The sequence below is a fragment of the Rhinatrema bivittatum genome, chromosome 13 (assembly GCF_901001135.1).
Source record: "Rhinatrema bivittatum chromosome 13, aRhiBiv1.1, whole genome shotgun sequence".
NCBI classification, from domain to species: Eukaryota; Metazoa; Chordata; class Amphibia; order Gymnophiona; family Rhinatrematidae; genus Rhinatrema; species Rhinatrema bivittatum.
The window spans coordinates 50,638,373-50,659,875 of NC_042627.1; the positions used below are offsets into that span (position 1 = coordinate 50,638,373).

A 21,503-nucleotide genomic window follows, 5' to 3' on the forward strand; every position below is an offset into this window, starting at 1 on the left:
CTTTATGCCATTTGGCATAAAGTTGAAATCTGCATATATAGATGTAATAGTCTTTGTAATGGCACCAGTTATGTCCCTGGTAAAATGTTGCTAAGTTCTCCTTCTTACACAGTTGCGCATGAATTCTTATGGGCCAGCGCTAACGTTTTTTTTTTCTCTTTTCAGATAGATTAACAGAGACAGAGACTGATGCGGAAACGCCCCCCCTCTTTTTATCCCGCCCCCTCCACATCTTCCAGCGCCCCTCCGTTATCCTGCCCATCCCTGTTTTTCACCCACCGCCCATGCCACACCCAACCCCCCCTACTTTTCTGGCCCAACTCTATCCTGCCCCCCCCCCCCGCCCCACCTGCCATGGGGGATGAAGAGGACATCGTCATTGACGTTGTCGGCCCTGGCTCTCCTGGGCTGCCGGGGGCAGGTCTGCGACAGGAGGGTGGTGTAGCGTCCGGGGAAGGGCCCTCTAACATTGAGGGGCATCTGGACTCTATTATGTACCTCCTGGTGCAGATAACTGACCGCCTGCACACCCAGGCGGGAATGGCAGTGCAGGTGGTGATGATCCTGCACGACCTGCGTATTGGCCAGCGGGAGATAATAGAGCTCCTGCAATCAATTGCAGGTGCTCAGTCCCTGGTGGCCATGTTGCGGGCTCCTGCAGGACAAGCACCACCTGAAGACAGTCAATGACAGTGCTCCTCCTCCTCCCCCATGGCATGGTCCTTCCCATTTTTTCCAACACCCACCCACCATGCCCACCCCCCCCCCCCCTAATTTGTTCACTGTAAATAGTTTTATTTTAAATTTCACAAAAATATATATATTTTTTAAATTACAAATGTTGGTTTATTTCCTTTCCACAATCGGTTGCATGTCACTTACGTGTTGATATGTGGCCATAATCAAGAACAGAATGACTGCCAAGGACGAGGTGAACATGCAGCGCATACTGATGGAGAAGAAAGGGAAAAGTAACCGGAAGCGGAGCACATGGAATACAAATGGAAACTGGACCGAAACAGAAGAGGAGAACATAGAATACAAGATGAGAATATAGAATACAAGAAAACGACAGAACACAAGAATAACGCATGGAATACAATGGGAAACTCTACCAAAACAGAGGAGGTGGACATGGAATACCATGGTACAATGGATCGGACATGTTGCAGGGGGGGGTCAGACACAGCCATATATGAGATAGGAGTTAGGACGGGTACACCTGTGCATGAAACAGGAAATGTTGGAGGGGGGGGAAGGGGGTCAGACACAGCCAGATATGAGATAGGAGTTAGGTCAGGTACACCTGTGCATCCTCATACTACTCGATCTCTCAGCCGCATTTGACACGGTGGACCATAAAAGCCTAATAAACAGACTAGCTGACATCGGTCTTTCAGGCAAAACCCTCAACTGGTTTACATTCTTCCTTAAAAACAGATATTTCAAAGCAAACATCAACAACCACTCCTCAGATACCATACCTCTTGAAACCGGATTACCACAAGGCTCCGCACTCTCTGCCACACTTTTTAATATATACCTGCTACCCCTTTGCCAACTCCTCACAAGTCTCGGCGTCACATACTACATGTACGCCGATGATATACAATTAATCATACCAATAACAACCACCATCGAAGATACAATGACATTCTCGGCCTCCTACCTAGACACCATAAGAAACATGCTAAACCACATGAAGTTATGTCTAAACATGGACAAACCCAAATGTATACTACTAGAGAGAAAAAACTCAGGATTGAACACGAATCACTCCATACAAATTGACAACACATGCATCAAATTAAAAGACAACGTGAGAGATCTCGGAATATGGCTAGACCCAGAACTTAACTTCAAAAAGCACATCTCAACCAAAATCAAAGAAGGCTTCCACAAATTACAAATCCTCAAACAACTAAAACCACTACTGTAGCACCCCGATTTCAGAACCATTCTACAATCACTTATATTCACCAGCTTCGACTATTGCAACTCTCTATTGTTAGGATTACCCAAAGCCACTATCCGACCACTCCAATTACTGTAGAACGCCTCAGCCAGAATCCTCACCGGTCACAAAAAATCCGACCACATCACCCCTGTGCTAAACAGTCTACACTGGCTACCTGTAGAAAAGAGAATTGAATACAAAACCCTAACCATCTTACACAGTACAATATACAACAGTGAAGGAACATGCCTAAACAACATTATTAAGAAACAAGTATCCCAACGCAATACAAGAACCACTAGCAAATTACAACTAGACATACCATCAATCTCAACCGCCAAACATTCCAATGTTAGAAACAGAGCCATCTCCATAGCCAGACCTCAACTCTGGAACTCACTACCGAAACAACTAAGATCACAAAACACCACCAAAACATTTAAAAAAGAACTCAAAACATGGCTTTTCAAACAAGCCTTCAAAGATGGAATTGGATAAACACACACACAATAAAGGACACATCAAACAATCATGGACAGCTAATTTCTATTACGGATAGTTATATTACCGATGACGATAAACCCTCTGTGTAAATTTTTAAGATGTTGACTATTTACTATGGCTTTTCACTATGTTACGATGTTGCTGTTGATTAAGATGGCTATAACCAATTCGATTACGTAGTCATAACATGCCCATATATATTGTCGCACCAGTTTATTGTTATTGTTATACCAGTTATTACTCCTCTTGTAATACGTTGTTATACCTGTAAACCGGAGTGAAGGCCTCTAGCTAAACTTCGGTATATAAAAGCGCACAAACAAATAAATAAATAAAATTGATGTGCACGCTGGGCTTTTAAAATTCTAAAATTTGCATTATTTTTTTTAGAAACTGTATGTGACTTATTTACTGAGAAGCATTCCTTTTTGCATTTATTTATATTTGTGGTAAGCACAAGGCAGGAGGATCCAAACACCATTCATTGCGACTCTGGGTGAGGTGTCAGCCATTTCAGAAGTGTGATGAACTCTGTGGTCCACGAACCTCCCAAATAATGGTACACAGTTCATTTGTTTGTGGAGTTGTGGAACATGATTCTGATTACAGGGAGTGATGCAGCACAGCTCTAAAAGAAATCCCACTATATATTTTTCATTTCTCCTCTATGCTAAGATTAATTCTGACAGATTGATGTTATTGATTTCCGATCTACAGGACACTGGACAAGCAGTTTTGGCACGCTAAGAATGACATACAATAAGACAGAGGCTTTCTGGGCAATTAAGGTTTGACTTACTTCTGTCAGATGCAACGAGAGTACAATTTTCAGTGCCGTTTAGCCTGGGTAAACTGCTTAAATATATTTGCAGTTTTCCATAAACAGGCACTTCAAGGGGGAAAGTACCGCAGGAGTGACAAAGCTATGGTAAATGACCTTGCTGCTTTGTGAGTCCCTGTGGGGAAAACACCTCTGCCTTTGGTATTTTTCCACAGGGAAGAATACTGTGGCAGTTAAAGCCCCCCAAACAACGCATGATGGCAGTCCAGGGACTGTGGGGCCACCGTTGCTTAAAGGGGCCACTCGGCCCTGAGAATACTCCCTCCAAATTAGAAAAAAAACCCTTGCAGGTGACCGGTTTAAAAAGAAAGAAAGAAACATTATAAGAATGATGCAGGTCCCTCCCCATCCAACCCCACCTCTTTATGCTAAAAATGCAGTCCCCTGAGGCCAGGATCCCCACTCCCCCCACCTTAGCCTACCTCCTTGGTGGTCCAGTGAACTGCCTCACCCCCACCCTCCCCTTCTTACACATAAAAAGATTCCTGGAGGTCTGGTGAACCCCCCCTTTCCTAGCCCACCCCCTAGACCCCTCACTTTAAGGACCACTGGACCAGCAGGACAATTGTTTTCAAAGAGGGGTCTGAGAGGGTGAGGGTTCCTGGCCTCAGGGGCTGGATTGTGTGGGGATGGGGAGGGACTTGCATCACTCTTAAAAAGTTTTTTTTTCTTTACATAATAATGAGCCACCTGCAAGGGCAGCAGAGATGGGAATGGGGCAAAGGGGGGGGGGGGGGTGTATGCAGACCCACGGAGGGGTTCATTAATTTCAGGGGTTTAAGACATTAATGTCCTGAGGCTCCGGGGGAAACAGCTACAACTCTTGAGTTGTAGCTAACTTCAGGTCAAATAGTGCAGTTTGCAATTTTTTGGCAACTACGTTTCTTGATTCGCAAAGTTTAGGATACTTCAGATTTTTAATGAGCTCGTTTTAATACACGTGGCGCCAGGGCTCATTTAATGCAAGATATTCAAATATCTCATGTTATCCCCATGCTAGGGCATTTACCACATGAAAAATGGCCCTAACACGGCTTTAATGAATGACCTCTTAAGTGACTTGCCCAAGGTCACAAGGAGCAGCAGCGGGATTTAAACTCTGGCTTCCCTGGTTCGCAGCTCGCTGCTATAACCGCTAGACCACGCCAAAAACACAAACACCCCCCCCCCCCCCCCCACACACACACTCATTTCAATGCAGTTAAAAGTATACATCCAGTTTCTGCTGGGAAATCTTGCATTCACTAATGGATACAGAAGAAAGTTTGCATTGCTTTTCCTGCTTTTGTTGTTTCCAGGGAAACCAAATCCTTTGTACCCCCCTTTTCAAAGTACCAGTATATATCTCAGTTTTCTAAATGGCATCACTGCAGTATAGCAGTAAAGAAAATTCTTAATGTCAGCACTTGCAAGAGGAGACAACCAGGATTACACAAACTGATATGAGCAACATTTTATATCTCAAACCAGAATTCTTTTAATTGAATATAATGCATTGATTTTTTTAAATTGGAATTTTGCAATTTAAAGGGCACCGAGACTTCAGTATGTTCAATATATATCAGCCCTGTATATCTGAGAGCACATGAACTGCAACTATAGATCTCAAGAGCTCTCTAGCTGGACTTTCAATAATGCTGCTGAAAAGCATTATAGATTTTAGTTCTCTTAAAGTGGCTCCTCTTTCAATCCTCAAGCAAGGGATAGAGTTACTTCTCTCCAGATCTCTAATGATTATCTACATTTAGGCCTTCCTCACTCCATTAAGCTACTGAAGAATTAAAAATAAAATAAAATCAAAAAGAGCAGGGAATAAAAAATAGGCAGTGTAATGCCGTAGCCCTGTTCTGTCTCATATGCTGCGGCTATCAATCATTCTGCTGGCACAAAGTACCGTCACAGTAGGAGATTGTGTTCCTTATCAGGAAAAACTTCTATTAGTCAGAATCTGGTGCTTGATTTTCCCTCTCACCTCCACCCCCATCTCCAGGGCTGCTTGGTCTCAATTCAATTTCTACTTCTTCTCCTCCACCCTCAATCCCATATCCTGACTCAACCCGCTCAACCTAACCACAAACCATCCTTCTCCCCACACACACATCAAAATTGCTCCTTTCATACCCTCTTCCCTCTTGCATGGTTCAGTCTCAGCTCAACTGTTTGAAACATCTAGCGCTCCCTCAATCCCATGGGAGACAGCGGTGCTGAAGGAGCAGTTTTGTAAAATGGCAGGGGTACGTCTGGTCCGGGACACAAAGGGGAATTCCAGTTATCTGGGAAAATTCATTATCCCGAATAGCCTCAGTCCTAACCACTGAAGATAAAAGAAACTATACAGTTCTGCACAGCTTCAGAATCTGTATAAAAAAACAAAGTAACTTTAAAATAATTTCTAACAGACAGATTAGAGTTCCATGGTTAATCCTACCTGATCAATCAACTGGGTGAAGAGTTCATGGCAGTTATCAAATATATACTTGTAAGTAGAGTCTAGGCAGGCTCTGACGCAGTCTTTTACAACTGTGCTGGCTCTGGGTGGACTCTGTAATTCCAGAACCTGGGGGAAAAATGGAGGATATTTCCAAAATATCAGAAAACTGAAAGGAGTGTAGGATAAAGCTGATTTATAAAACATACTTCAGGAACTAACTTTAGCAGTCACCTCAAAGGATTTTTGGCTGCTAAGAACATCAATGAACACTTGGATATCTGATCAGACAAACTCCATGCTAGGATGAATCCTTTTAGTGGTGAGGAGATTAAGAAGTAAAAAACTAAACAGAGAAATATTATATTAGAGTACTTGGCAAATTCACAAGTGACAAATAATGGTTTTCAATAGAAAAGATGTCTTATTCCATGGGAATGGAGTCCAGACTTCCCTTACAAAAGTTGATCAAGCTGAAGGGAGCCTTGACGGAGTTAAGGTCAGTTATAAACACACAATGCTTCATTACATTCAGTTTCTAATAGGCTAGATACATTTCCCTTGCAGGATCATCCCCAGAACAGAGTGTTCTTATGGAGGGTAGTGTCAGCCACTTCTGGGGCATCTGAGAAGCACCCTTTCACTTGCATAACTAGGTTGATCTGCAAGGACCTAGCAACTTTGGACAATTGCACTCATTTAACAGCAGGATCACCTTGTGGAGTCTTTTGTATCTAATGAAAATATATACTTATTCATTGATGCACTGTGGGAAAAGGATGTTAGTGCTCACTTTATCAGTGTATAGTATGTTGAACCTCACCAGACTTATGGATCAAAGCAGGAGCCATGAAAAGCATCATAGAGTTTTTCCTATCCTGGTAACCCTAGTTTATTTGGGGCAGGGCTTTAGTGAAGAGATAGGTGGTATTTAAATCAGGCTGCAGCAGTAGTAGTAGACTTAATTAATAGGCCATTCATGAGGACATAGAGGGTGACTAATTTGCTGAAGTAGACCGTGCTTCTCTGTCTGAACCTGAATTTTTATTTGCAATGTGAAGCACAGAAATATGGAAGCAATATTGATGACCCTTTGACTAGTTTCAGGTGAATGCATTTCAAGCTTCTGGTTCCAGTGGTGGATGTGTCAGACATCCTTGTCCATGATGAATTATGGAAGCTTGATGTTTACTTTCCTATCTGATGATACTATAAAATTGTTCCACACAAGACTCTGACTTCATCCAGAAAGAAGGGGTGGAAAATCCAAAGGCCATGATGGGGCTCTGGTTGCAGATTACGGTATGTCTTTGCATGAAAAAAGGCGGGTACCTCTTACTTGCGCATCTCTCCCTACCTAACAAGGTTTGGGGTACTTATGACCCTGCCAAGCAATTGATCTGCCACAAAAAAAGATGATGGGGGCTGGGCTAGATCTAAGGGAATAAACTAGATTGTAAGTAACCAATCATCTATAAGATGCTGGCTGGCCTACTTGGAATTCTCCCAGAAATCTGTTTTGACAGCTACAAGATATCCTTGTTCAATGTTTCTTTTGCTTTAGCATTTTTTCCAGTGACTTACGAATAACTACATTTATTCTTCCATGCAGGTGACCAACTGTAATCTTTGGCTTACTAAGAGACAATATAAATGAAAGTGGTAATAATTATGTGGATTAACTCTGCAAATTGAAAATGGACCAACAAGGAAAAGAATATGGACATGTTTAAGCTACTGCAGGTGCTCTCACTCCAGTGTGGTCAATAGCTTTAAGAAATTTTTAGTACTCAGGCTAATGTATATGGACAGCCTTCCACTAATAAAATTCTAATTTGGGGAGGTTGTTAAGGTAGGGATATTCCACACTGGGAGAAAGAACATGATTTCATGGGAATTGCATTCACCCTCAGGTTTTGATGGCCTGGGCTTTGACTCCTTATAGAAGGAAGGAAGGCAAAGACTACATACAGCCTTGAGCTTTGATGGTTGGGGCTACCCAGAAAATGGGCTTGAAAATGAAATTAGGGAGAGGAGGTGAACTTTCCAAGCTTCTTAATGGTTGGGAGGAGACGAATGAGCTTTTTAGGACTGCCCCATTTTTTTAAATCAAGACCCTACTTCTCCCATATAAGTCAATGAAGAATATTCAGTTGCTGTATGTGATCACTCATGTTTGAATTTATTTGTTGAAATCAATTCATCTGTGGCCATGTTTTTCCATTTCATTCCTCCTGTACAAGTACCTCATTGTTCTTCATATCTTTATTAAAGTACTTTAAAGGGTGGAAGTGTTGTGTGTGTAAGGGGGAGGGGGAATCAGGAATAGAAGGAGATCTGAGGGCATGATAGGGGGTCCAGCATCCATACGTGCTTGCCAGTGTTATATAACAAAATCCTTGGATAAAATAAATTTGGCTGCTAACAGAGCACATGCTCAGTATCCACAGGTACAGCAATCATGAAGTGGGAAAAAATATATAAAAATTAGGCAACTTGATTCCAATTTTATAACAAGTTTCCTAGAACCATGTGAGACAAAGTGGATGATTTATTTTCATACTACTCCAAAAGCTTCCATTTTTTAGATAGAAATGTTTCCATATATAAAGTATTTACTTTATTGCTGTAATACTACCACTAGGTATTTTCCTCCTACTTCAGTTGCCAAGAAAATGCATTATTGTCATCACTTTCACATACAGTAATTCTTGTTTAAGTCAATAGAAAACATCCTTAATCACTGCTAAGATCCACTGGCATAGCCATTCATGAACAGAAGACATGCTTACAAGATTTATCTTGGAATGCAAATTGTAAACTTTATTTATGGGTCAAAATGAATTTGCATATCAGCTACATATAATGTGACTATAAATGTGAAGGATTTTCTTTAAGTTATGTAGGTGTAATCAATATTTGAAAAGTTGAACTATTGATGTTAACTATTTCTGCTCCTAACTAGCAGAGGTTGCCTTTTAGTGGTAGGGCATTACTGGCCTCAACAGGTCATCTTGCCAGACCCTCCCCCTAAGTGAGTTGTCATGGTAGTGTTAGTGTGATAGAGTGGTGTGTTGTCATGGTGGTGTTAGTGGTGTGTTGTCATGGTAGTGTTAGTGTGATAGAGTGGTGTTCCATGCCTCATTGGGAGGGGTTTGTGATCTAACAAACCTCCTGTGCACATGTGACACATGGTGAGCTGAGAATCAGCCTTAGAGCAAGGTTGAGGGAGCAGGTATTTCTCCATATGGAGGACACTAGGTGGGTCTGTCCTTCCACAGGGATAGTATCTGAGAGGAAAGGTCCAGCAGGGAAGAACCTAGGAGCCCAGAGGAAGGAGTCTGGAAGGAGTTCTGGGATTCTAGGGATTGACTGGAAGAAGAGTGCCTGAGAAAGTATCAGATTCTGAGGAGACCTAAGAGAGAAGGGAATTCTGCAGTCATGGATGAGTGTACCAGGGAGTCATAAGGGAGAACAGGCCACCTGGGAAAGTCTAGAGATTGTTTGGCTAAGCAAATCTGCCAGAAGATCACGTAAGAGAAAACAGAACGGAAAAGATCAGCATCACCCACAAGCATCTTTTCCCTGGGCCCTCTAAGTACCCACAAGGTACTTAGAGGGCCCAGGGAAAAGAGTGCCCTAAGAACTGACTCAGTTGGAAGAGAATGTGATTTTGTTTGAATTTTGTGCTATTTTTGGACTTTGTAGCTGTGGAGCACTAAACATTGTTATTCCAGATTATTTGGACTTTATTTTCCTGCCATCAGTTCAGTAAAGATTTTTATTTAAAACAATAGAACTGGAGTGAAGGCTGGTTTTTGGTATGACTAACTGGTGTAAAAAGAGCCTCTGAGTAAAAGAAAAAACCCAAAGGGGCTTGTGGGAACCCCAGAAGGTCATGGAACTTTGAATGACTCATGACCCTCCCCTGTGTGCCTCCATGCCCAAGAGTTGACCAAGACAGGGTGTACACTAACATTAAAGATGAGTCATGGTGAAATAGTGTACCATTACTACTTAATGCTCTTGAACACCATGGGGGTAATTTTCAAAAGAATTTACGCATGTAAAATTAGCATATATGATAGGAATTTTCAAAAGCCCATTTATGTACATAAAACCCATGTGAATCCTTTAGAAAATTACCCACAGAAGGTTTTGGTTAAGAAAAACTAGCAAGATGCAATGAGTTACTGTTTTCTTACAGCACTACAATGAGTTACTGTATCCTTACAAGACTATCCAAAGTCTTGCTCCTTGAGTTCAGAGGTTGAGAACATAAAAGACAAATATTTGTGTAATCTTGCACTGCGGATTTAGCAATAAGGAGATGTATTCATTTAAAACAAAATAGACAATGTCAACGACATTGAGTATTTCGTTTCATTTTGTTAGAACCACGAAATGAAAGAAAAAAATGCCAAAATGTTATTTTTTGAGTTTTGTATTAGTAAGCACTAAGTTCCGTTAGTACACACTAACTTGGATTTAGTGTGCACTAATCAAGAAATTACAGAAAAAAAAATGGGAAAAAACCCCCCATACCATTTAACAAATAAAATCAAGGAAAAAAACAACACAAAAAACAGCAATGTATGCCATTGAATAGTAATAGAACATATTATATAATTTTGATGTGGGAAAACTGTCCTTTCATCAACATCTGTAGCCATTTCCAAAGCCTAAATAACCATTATGGGCATTTATTGGTTTAAATAAGATTAAAGGATCACAATGGAGAACTGTAAATATGTAAAACAGAATCTGTGCATTTTTGGCCCTAGGAATACAAGCTTTCATTTCTGGTATGACCAGTTTTTGATGTCCTTTGGTTTTTAGTAATCTGCAACTATATATCACATTGCCTTTTAAATAAGTTTGAACAGTGTAGATTTGGCCTGGCTGGATTTTTTTTTTTGCACAGCTTTGTTCAAATTGAATTTAAATTAAAGTTATAACAGTCAAGATACATTGTCATTTAAACACTATAACTAGAAATGTTCCCACTCATCAATCACAGAATTCATCAGGCTAAGGCACTTACAGAAGATCTTCCTGTGATTACTGAGGTTTGATAAGCATATCTTAGCAGCTGCAGAAGTAAAGAATGGTAAATAAGGTGTAATTTTTTTTTTTTAATAAATTTGCATTGCTTTCCCATTTCTGAATGGATGTTAAAGCCTGGAAAGATTCATACCTTCATTCGAAAAAATGTAATGCTTGTTAGAAGATCTACAGTTGATTTCAAGTCCTGGAGCCTTTCAGGACTGGTGGCAGGAAAATTGTCCTGGTCAGTTATGAGCAAAAGAAAAATGAATACATTAAAGAGATGATTTTTATAAAGCATTGAAAAAACATAACACATAAAAATCTGCTAAAGCATGCGCATTGTATCTTTCAGAGTGATTAAAAAGATTAAGGCTTCATTTTGTAAAATCCCTACAACAAATATAAAAAATAACAGTACCAATGTGAGAATAAAGAGCTTCCAATGTGCATCTATTCCAGTGAAAGTATATGCGGACTTTCACTTTTAAACTTACGGCAAAATGCATGGATAAAAAATACCCACGGACTTTATTTCAAAATGCATAGTTTGAAAATTGCCTCCATAATACCTGCACTTTAGAAGAGAGCAAAAATCCAAAGAAGACGTATGGTTTCTAAGAAGGAAAAGGCTTAGCAGCCTGCTACTGCAAGCAGAAGCAGATTCAGGAAAGTGCTGGGAGCTATGCTCCACAAAACTTGATCTCTCACTACTGCTGCTGCAGCTCATTTGAGCTGAAGATGGAACTGGCAATTGCAAGCCCTTGGAGAAAAAATGTGGGTGAGTTTCAAGGGAAGAAACAATTGGACATGTTGAAAACTTCTTGAGACCGAAATTGGAACTTAATTCAGTTTATTGAGCATATACAGTAAGTGACCTATTTATCGGACCACCAACTATCCGACTGTCCAGTTAACCATTTTGGTGGATAATGTCCTGAAGTCAGATAAGTCCAGCTGATTGACCAGTGTCTTGTTTGGATCTCGATGGTCACTATCCTCAGCCTTTTTCTCACCCTCACCACTGCACATATAGGGGCGGATTTTAAAACCCCTGCGCGCGCCGGCACGCCTATTTTGCATAGGCCGCCGGTGCGCGCAAGTCCCGGGGGCTTTCGAAACGGGGAGGGAGGGGGCGTGTCCGGGGCGTTCCCGAAACAACGCGGCGTTTCGGGGGCGTGCCGCGGTGTTTCGGGGGCGTGCCGCGGTGTTTCGGGGGCGGGCCCGGGGGCGTGGCGCCGGCCCGGGGCCGTGGTCGAGGCCTCAGGACCACGCCCCGGGACCGGAGGACAGAGCGGGGCTGCCGGCGACGCACGCAAAGTTACGCCTGCTTCAGCAGCCGTAATTTTGCCGACAAAAGGTAAGGGGGGGGGGGTGGGGTTAGGTAGGGGAAGGGAGGGGAAGGTGGGGGGAGGGCGAAGAAAAGTTCCCTCCGAGGCCGCTCCGAAATCGGAGCGGCCTCGGAGGGAACAGGCAGGGTTCGCGCTGGGCTCCGCGGCGCGCAGGTTGCACAAATGTGCACCCCCTTGCGCGCAGCCGACCCCGGATTTTATAAGATACGCGTGGCTACGCGCGTATCTTATAAATCTGGTGTACTTTTGTTCGCGCCAGTGGCGCAACAAAGTACCAGCGCGCGTATTGTTTTTAAAATTCCGCCCCATACTGAATGTGAAACATTACCTAAGAAAAGCAATTTCTAGACTGTCAGGGGGGTAATTTTCAGAAGGATTTATGCATATAAGCCCCAGTTTATGCACACGCATTGCCCTTTGAAAATCAGCCGGGATATGTGTGGGGAAGACTATGCTCAAAACACGAAGGTGTTTGTTCTTCTCCCTACACTTATGCTAGGCATTCAGGGGAGCGGAGTTGGGGGAGAGAATGAATATAAAGTGAATTTTCAAAACTTTACACATGGTCAATTTAGCACATATGCACGTAAGTAGCCGCTACTCGTGTATTCGGTGTTTTATAAATGTCCAGCAGACCACGCATATTTTCACTTTCACGTGCACATATATGCATATGAAAAAGGAGCAGTCTAGGGGCATTCCTAGGTCAACAGGGGCCAACAGGTACGTGAGAAAGTTGCTATTTTAAAAGCACTTATGTGCATACATTATCCCAACTTACTTGCATATTGTTATACCTGCTAATAATCTGGCATAAGCGATATTAAACGTGTTTACTGCGTGATACCGTCTGGGTGGGAGGTCTAGATGAACTGAGGGGAGCTCAGGCTGAAGGGCCAAGAGGGTCTCAATGATCCAGGGAAGGACTGGGCAAACTAAAGGACTAATTAGTTAAATTTCACTAATGCCCATGTTTTAAAATACACTAATTTACGCACGTAATCCTGACTCTAGTGAGTAAGTTGTACTTCCTTTTCGCACATAAAAAAATGTGCGTGTATATTTTAAAAATGAGCGGGGAAAGTACACGCATTTCAGTGCATTGCCTGTAATTGCACATTGGCCTACATATATGCAGATTTTATGGGGTAAACATACACAAATTTTATAATATGCACATATGTGAAACACGTTATAAAATACTATGGTAAAACTACACATGGCCACAAGCATGCGACCTGTATATGGCACCACGCACAATTCTTTTAAAGTTAACCATCCTAAAATCATACTTTTGAAATGAAAAGTATGCACATTATTGTACACACCCAAAAGGTTCATCTGCTTGGGAGCAGATGTAATTTCCTGTGTGCACATGGACATGTATAGCAGCATAACTCAGGAATTTTCAATGCAGACTTATGTGGGCTGTTAAAAATTACCCTATGTATTACTGTATTTTTATTAATGGATTCATGTTTTTGATGTATCACAAATCACTGATGTATTGTTGAATTTTATTGATGTATTTATGATTTATTTGATTATTTATTGTATTATTCTGTTGTAAACCACTTTAGGTTGAATGTTTGTTCAAGGAAGGCATTCTAAAATGTAATATAACATAACATAATTTTAATGACTGGTATAGCAATTTCCACAGTAAATTGGCAAAGATCTCATATAGCTTCTTCTTATTCTCTATTGTTACTTGAAATACATTTTAATGCATGCCTTTAGCATTTACAGTTTGATTTATTATAAATCTGTGCCATTACAAATGAATTGCAGTGATACATTCTGTGCAAAACGAGATTAGAGTCTGCAAACAGCAAGCAATCTAAGTATCCTGTCACTAGTTATATGACTATAAAGTGGAGAGCAGTGGACTGGGGTTTTTCTTACAAATGGGATGCCTAACAGAGCCATTTCTGAAGATTATTTTTCCATTCGGACCATACAAAAAAAAAATGTATAGAATTAGCAGAATCTACAATGTGAAAAGAGCACATAACCCTAACCTAAATCCATGAAATCCATCTGACCAAAGAGATGGAAAGGTTTCTACTGAAACATTAGAATAAAATGTCACAAGTTACGCTTTTTATTAAAGATACCATTTTTCAGCAATACTTTGGTTTTAAAGAGAAAAGATGATCTAATTTCGCTGAAGAGCTTCACTAATGAAACCAGTTTGTAATGGTTCTACTACTGAAATAAAAAGTTAGTCAGATTTATGTTGCCTGATACATTTAACAGGATTACCAGGGGAGGACCGTGGGAAGAATTTTCTAGTACTTTAAGTGGGGTAAAATATTTGGGGGTGGGGTAGGAAAGAGGAAGGAAAGAGGATTTGTGGTGAGAGGGAGAGTTCCTGCTGGAATCCAATATTGGAAATTGGTAGACACCTTAGAGATGTTAAACAGATGGGGGGGGGGGTGGGGGGGAGGAATGGGGGAAGTAGGAGGGCTCATGTGGTGGGGAGAGAAAAAGGACGGTTTTAAGATGTTTTGCTGCTTTTCCTCTCCTCAGTGATCATGGCACCCATCCTCCCATCCCTGATTGTATTTGGATGGTTTGTGTTTAGTTGATTGTTGTTTAAAATTGTCGCAGTTTGCTTGCTGTTAAAGTGGGTGGGTACAGCCCAAAATTGCTTATGGTAATGCTGTACCTGCTCGTCCAAACATTAATCTGCCCCGGCTGGTGCGTGGGGGCGGATGTGACCACTGAGGAGCTGATGTTGGTTAGCTGAGGTCAGCTTCCCAGCTGCTGGTATGGCAGGGGTGGCTCATGGCCCTTAAGCGGTTTGGATGAGTTAATTAACTGGTAGGCCGGAAGAGCTATTTAGCTAATAATATGGCGAGTGGCTGTTCTGTGCTAAAGTATGGTTACAAATTATTGGCTCAGGTAATTGTATTTTTGCTGTAATACTAAAATAGCTGTGGCCTATATATTTGTTCCAAAAGTAAATGATGAGTTTTTGTGTTATTTGAGAGTATATTAGTTCTGGTTTGCTCTGTCAGGGGTCGTCCTCTTGGTTTCACAAAAATTCTTTAAAGTGTTTATGTGATTTAAACATAACAGTGGAATGGAAAAGAAAACTGTCATATTTATCTAATAAAATCTATAACAATTTTTAAATATATTTTTCTATTTATTAACACAAATCAACTGCATAGAAAATCATTCATACAAAATATACTAAAAATAGCAGCCTAACATCACATCCACCTTATAACAACATACCAGCATTACTAAACAACATAGTAATCCTTGTTTGATGTATACAACAGAAAGATATGTTATAAATCCCAAGTTCAGAAAACAGGTAATGTAATAAAGTTCCTTATATTATATCCAAAAAGTCTCAAAAATATCCCATTATGGACATAAAGATATCAAAAAGAGCTCCAACAACACGGTGCTCTCCTTTTTAGAAATTTCTATGTTCTGATTTTTTTTGCAAAGAATAAAAACTAAGGGCTAGCAAGATTCATTGAGGCTTTCTCCCATTTTGTGCCTATGAGGAAAAACCCTTAGACGGTAACTTTTAATGGCCACGTGGCGCACATGTGCGCATTTGCTGGCTGGCACCCAGGGATGCGGCCATTTTATAACATACGCGCACATATGCACTCATGGTATGAAACAGGCAGAATATGTACACATGTGCATGCAATTTTAAGTAGGCACACGCCTATGCGCAGAAATGCCGCTTCTACTACATAAGTGGGGGGGATTTTAGTAGTCACACGTGCTGATGCAATTATCAGTTTTTCCAGTTTGCCAAGGCAAGGGATAGGACTTCCAAACCCCCTAGTTTAAAAGCCTCCCTTTTACCTGCGCTCACCTCTTGCTTTCTGTCTTACATGCAAAAGTAAAGTTACACGGTAGGGGACCCCAGAGAGCTTGTGCGTGTAAGAATGTGCCTGCTAGTTTCATTGTGAAATCCAGGAATGCCTGTGCCCCACCCAGAACCATGCCCACAGGAAATATATTTGTTCATGTAATGGCAATCACGCACATACACATGTACCATTTAAAATCCACGTGGTGTGCGCTGGCTCAGCCTGTGCACGTCTCCCAATTTTGGCTAGAGTCAGGCTATTAAAATTTACATTTTAGTGAATCAGGTACTGTGTTTGAAAACGATATCCTGTTACGCAGTTTTCATTTACAAACTAGCCAGGATAGGCTGAGCAATATTTTTTGCTTAATTTAGTGTGCCCACTTATATTTTAAGCTCTTTGGCAGGGAATTATTATACCTAAATTATTGAAAATGCTGAAAACTACTTGGAACATTATTTGAAAAGGTGGCTAGAATTCCAAATTAATATTTATTTATTCATGTCTGTGTTTTAATTATTTAATAAGATTATAATGGGGAAAAACTGGATCGCTGTATTTGTAGTAATGAGTGTAGAAGAAACAAATGAAAACTACTGGAGTGAAAAGAAAGGGAAAAAACCAAGGTGAAATGAAGGACAGAATATTTTTTTATGAAATTGCTTAAGCATGCTATAAGAATCTGGAACCAGGAGGTGCCTCTCCTGCTATCATGTGAAGAAGTTTTGGATTTATTTATTTCAAAGCTATTTAACGATGTCGGAAGAATATGGAGGCCGCAGCCTGGAAACCGAGTGTGCATGGGTGTCTTCTAAATTCTTTTCTGCCACGAGTATTCCAAACGTTTGCACATAATCCTCTGCACCACCAACGTCCATGAAATGCTTTCCTCCACACATTGTCACATGCCTGATAACATGGCGCAGCTTGCATTTCTCCTAGGTGGTCTTCCTTTATATTGAGACCAAGTTATTGGATAAGATATTAATTGATTTTGTAAACTGTTTGATTTTATTGGCAAGGTGGTATAATAAAACAAACAAACTCAAATAGTTTTGCTGTTCATAACATTAGCAGGCTGTGGCCAGATAAGATCTGCATTATACAAGCAACAAATCAACGTGCAAAATTTGCGACTGCATTACTACAGCAGTCTCTAAGGGAGACTGCTTACTAAAGCATGTTAAAATTGACCGTCATGTGAGGGGTAAAGGAGAGCATAATGTCAGTCAATGCCATTTGAATGATATGCACCTCATTTAAATATTTTTCACAACGTCAGTAACATTTTGCATTACAAATTAACACAAACAAAAAATCCATTACTTTAAGGAGGCATTTATTGCATATGAATATACTTTAGCAAATAGACCCTTGAGAGGCCCATATCCAACGTCAGTCAGCCGGATTAAGTTTGGGCTTACCCAGCTAAATGGCACCATTTCAATATTTGGCCACATTTACAAGCAATGCAATATAGTGCGCTCAAGCTAGCTTACAGCTTAACACGCAGCTGGACGTGCGTTTTGAACACGCTAGAATAACTCCCGACGCGATAATAGGATGAATGCATCTAAAACACACGTCCAAACCAGCAAGTAGCTAATAGTTCTCATCGCATGTAAAGGCCATGTAGATGAGGTTATTAGCTGGTACCCCCGATGCAAAAAATCACCGTGCACCGGACGCGCATATTTTAACCCGCAAAAATTAACACCAGCCCTGGAGTTGGCGTTAAGTCTTGAGGCGCCCCAAGCCTCCACAAAACAGCAAAAAACACTGCTTTTGTTTATTCTTACGACTTAATATTGTTGCGATACTAAGTAAGAGGAACCACAAAGCAGCATCATGAAAAAAAAATATCTTGACGGTGGTCAGGTTAGGGAAACAGATGCTCAATTACCAGCATCCATTTTCTTAACCCGTGGCTGGCGCCAGTTAGGAAAACGGACGCTCGTAAATTGAGCGTCCGTTTTCCTAACCTGCCAAAGCCATGTTTCCTGGGTGCCCGATGCCACAGGACACAGTAGGGGACACACAAATTTATCCCTAACTTGTCTTTTTTAGCGCGGAACCTCATTAGCATATCGCATCAGGTGCCCAGGAGAGGCACTATGAGCATGTGTTAAGAAAACAGGCGCTCACTGAGAGCACCCATTTTCTATGCGCTTTTATTGTATTGGCTCCATAGTGGCCCCCACTTATTCAGTCAACTTTTTATTTGGATAAGAGAGGGCCACTAATTTAGCCAGATAAGTGCAGTTATTCAGCCTTAGCAGGATAAGTTAGACCTGCTGTTCAGCTGGTCTAAAGCTAGCCATTCAAGCTTATCCAGCTAACTGTTAGATACTTAGCCAAGTACTTTCAGCAACACAACCAAGCTGCTGAATATCCCAGCCAAGTTAGCAAGTTAAGTTTATTTGGCTAACTTGCTCACATGGATAGTGGACCCCAGTAAGCCTCAATATAGTACAATATATTATGACTGCCAGGTTTTTTTCAAAGACAGTCATAAACCTTTGGCTCTCAACCTAGTCACATGACTAGGTTGAGAGCCTAATAAATAGTTGTATAATAAAATAGTTAATAATAAAATAGTTCCTAATTGTTTGATGTAAACCAAGTTGATTTGATTTGTATCAAGAAATTCGGTATAGAAAAGCCTTTAATAAATAAATAAAATAATAAAATGACAAGTAACATTTTGTTAATATTGCTGGTGGTTTCAGCCTCTATGCTTTCATAAGCGTCCTCTGTTTCACCCTCTGGCATACTAGTAAACACTACTGGTATATGTGTTAAGTAATAATGTATATCTTCTAAATCTTTTATACATACCCTGTATTTTGACATGTCAATCCTCAAGGAGTTGTGCAACTGATCCAAAAGTTTATGAATTTTCCCTCTGAGCAAAGAAAATAGTGACATTTTTAGGTTATAGTGAGCACAGAGTTTCTCAAACATAACTCCAATGCGTGAACTTGGCACATTCATCTCCAGCTACATTATTTGTTTATCATTATGAACTACTTTTTTAGGTTGTGCGTGAGAGTACTGCTTCGAAATAAAAGTATATTAAAATTGTAGAGATGCCCTTGGTTTTGGCTCATATACATCTGCCACAGCACCCATGCTCTTCCGGAACCTGAGAAAACAATGTCGAATGGCTCTGTACTAATAAACATGGCATGCTCCAAGGAAAATCAGAGCTATAGAACGCTGCTTCTATACAGAGACATTTTGGGATCCTGTTTACTAAAAAGCATTAAAAGCATGCGCCAATGTATATTTTTAATGTGGGTTATTGCAGTGCATTTAAAGTACTATTCAGCAAAAGGCATAGACTTTTCATAATTAGCGCGTTAGAAACAGCAAACATGTATGCTAAGGTTTTTAACCCTTTAAACACAAAACAGCATTATTCAAATTACTGTTCCTTAGTAAATAGACCTCAAAGGGATTCTGTATGGAAAGTAGCATATATTGAAGTAAGTAGGCATGTAGCTGCCGTACATGTTATTTTATAACCCTTAAAAGTATGGGCATTTTTTTCAGTTTCATGCACACATTTCCAGTGCAAATAAAGGGGAGGTGTAAGGGGTATACTGGAGCAGGTCAAGAGAAGGCATAGAGGTTGCTATTTTATAAGAGATTTATACATAGACATTTTCACACACATTTGTACAATTTTACCCATGATAATGGACTAGCACAAGCGAAATTGGATTTCTCTGTTGTCTGCAATTTTTGGGTGGGAAATCTGGGTGTACTGGTGAGGGTTCAGGTCAAAGTGCTAGAGGTGAACTAGAGATGGACCTGGGTGAAAATGGCAGAGATATCAAGAAAATTGTTAATTTCCATTGTACATGCAAGTATTTTTAAAATGGTATATGCACATATTTTTAAAATATATCTGCCTCCATTTATAAATCAGGGATTTTTATGGCATACTTATTTTTTTGGCATGTAAAATATACACATGCATGTTTATAAAATAGGCAGGGAAAATAAGCACTTTCATTGTAATGCAAATATTTGCGAGTAATGAAACATACGATCTACTTTCAGAGCAGAGCTACGCTGTATTTTATAAACTGTGCAGCAACCTACTGCACAGTTTATAATATACTAGGATAAATCTCCATGTGTCCCCTTAAGCATGCAAATCCAGTACCATGAGTAGGTTTGTAAGTTAGGCTGCTTGAGGATAACTTTCAAACTAATGCATGCCAGTATATGGCTGCAAGCAGGTCTAAAGCAAACTATTTTATAACACATGTGTATTACATATGTACATTTTAAAAAATATGCGCATATCTATCACACAACATATGTGCTTATGTGCAAATACATGCAATGCATTAACACCATGTATATCAATGCATTAAACGTGCACACTTTCCCAACCTATTTTAAAAGTATATGTGCATATATTTTACATGAGAAAGTCAATTTTAAAACATGTGCATGTAAATGATATTAACCAGTTTATCAATTAGTCCACAAGTTCCCCAGTTCTTCTACAGGTCATTGAGACCACTCCTGGTTCTTTAGCCTGAACGCTGCCACCCTCCCCCATAGCTTCACCCAGACCTCCACATATCGAACATAGATATGTTCGATATGTGGGAAATCGCGATTGTTGAGCCAAAATAAAAATAAACCCCCTCACCCTCCTTAATCCCCCCCCCGACTTACCACAACTCCCTGGTGATGGAGCGAGGAGTGAGGACGCCATTTCTGCAATCCTTGGCGAGAAGCATGTGACGTCGGCGGCACGTCGAGTGACGCCGGCGTCACGTGATTCCCGGCTCGTTCGCGCGCGGACGGCTCGTTCGGCCCAAAAAGAACTTTTGGCCAGCTTGGGGGGGCCTCCTGACCCCCCCAAGCTGGCCAAAAGTTCTTTTTGGGCCGAACGAGCCGTCCGGCGCGAACGAGCCGGGAATCACGTGGCGCCGCGTCACTCAGACGCGACGTCACGTGATTCCCGGCAAGTTCGCGCCGGATGGCTCGTTCGGCGTGAACAAGCCGGGAATCACGTGACGCCGACGTCACGTGATTCCCGGCAAGTTCGCGCCGGACGGCTCGTTCGGCCCAAAAAGAACTTTTGGCCAGCTTGAGGGGGTCAGGAGGCCCCCCCAAGCTGGCCAAAAGTTCTTTTTGGGCCGAACGAGCCGTCCGGCGCGAACTTGCCGGGAATCACGTGACGTCGCGTCTGAGTGACGCGGCGCCACGTGATTCCCGGCTCGTTCGCGCCGGACGGCTCGTTCGGCCCAAAAAGAACTTTTGGCCAGCTTGGGGGGGTCAGGAGGCCCCCCCAAGCTGGCCAAAAGTTCTTTTTGGGCCGAACGAGCCGTCCGGCGCGAACGAGCCGGGAATCACGTGACGCCGCGTCACTCGACGTGCCACCGACGTCACATGCTTCTCGCCAAGGATTGCAGAAATGACGTCCTCACTCCTCGCTCGATCACCAGGGAGTTGTGGTAAGTCTGGGGGGGGATTAAGGAGGTGAGGGGGTTTAATTTTT

At 41.3% G+C, this 21,503-nt stretch overlaps 1 protein-coding gene across 1 annotated transcript in view; it reads right to left on the bottom strand.

The window, feature by feature from the left end:
• UNC13C (unc-13 homolog C) overlaps nucleotides 1–21,503 on the bottom strand; it is a 688,103-nt gene that overhangs the window by 271,168 nt on the left and 395,432 nt on the right. Inside the window, exons 14-16 of the mRNA XM_029574856.1 lie at nucleotides 18,815–18,879; nucleotides 10,928–11,017; nucleotides 5,731–5,859 (exon numbers count right to left, since the gene is read on the bottom strand). Coding sequence (XP_029430716.1) covers nucleotides 5,731–5,859; nucleotides 10,928–11,017; nucleotides 18,815–18,879 — 284 coding nt within the window. The remainder of the gene's footprint in view (nucleotides 1–5,730; nucleotides 5,860–10,927; nucleotides 11,018–18,814; nucleotides 18,880–21,503) is intronic.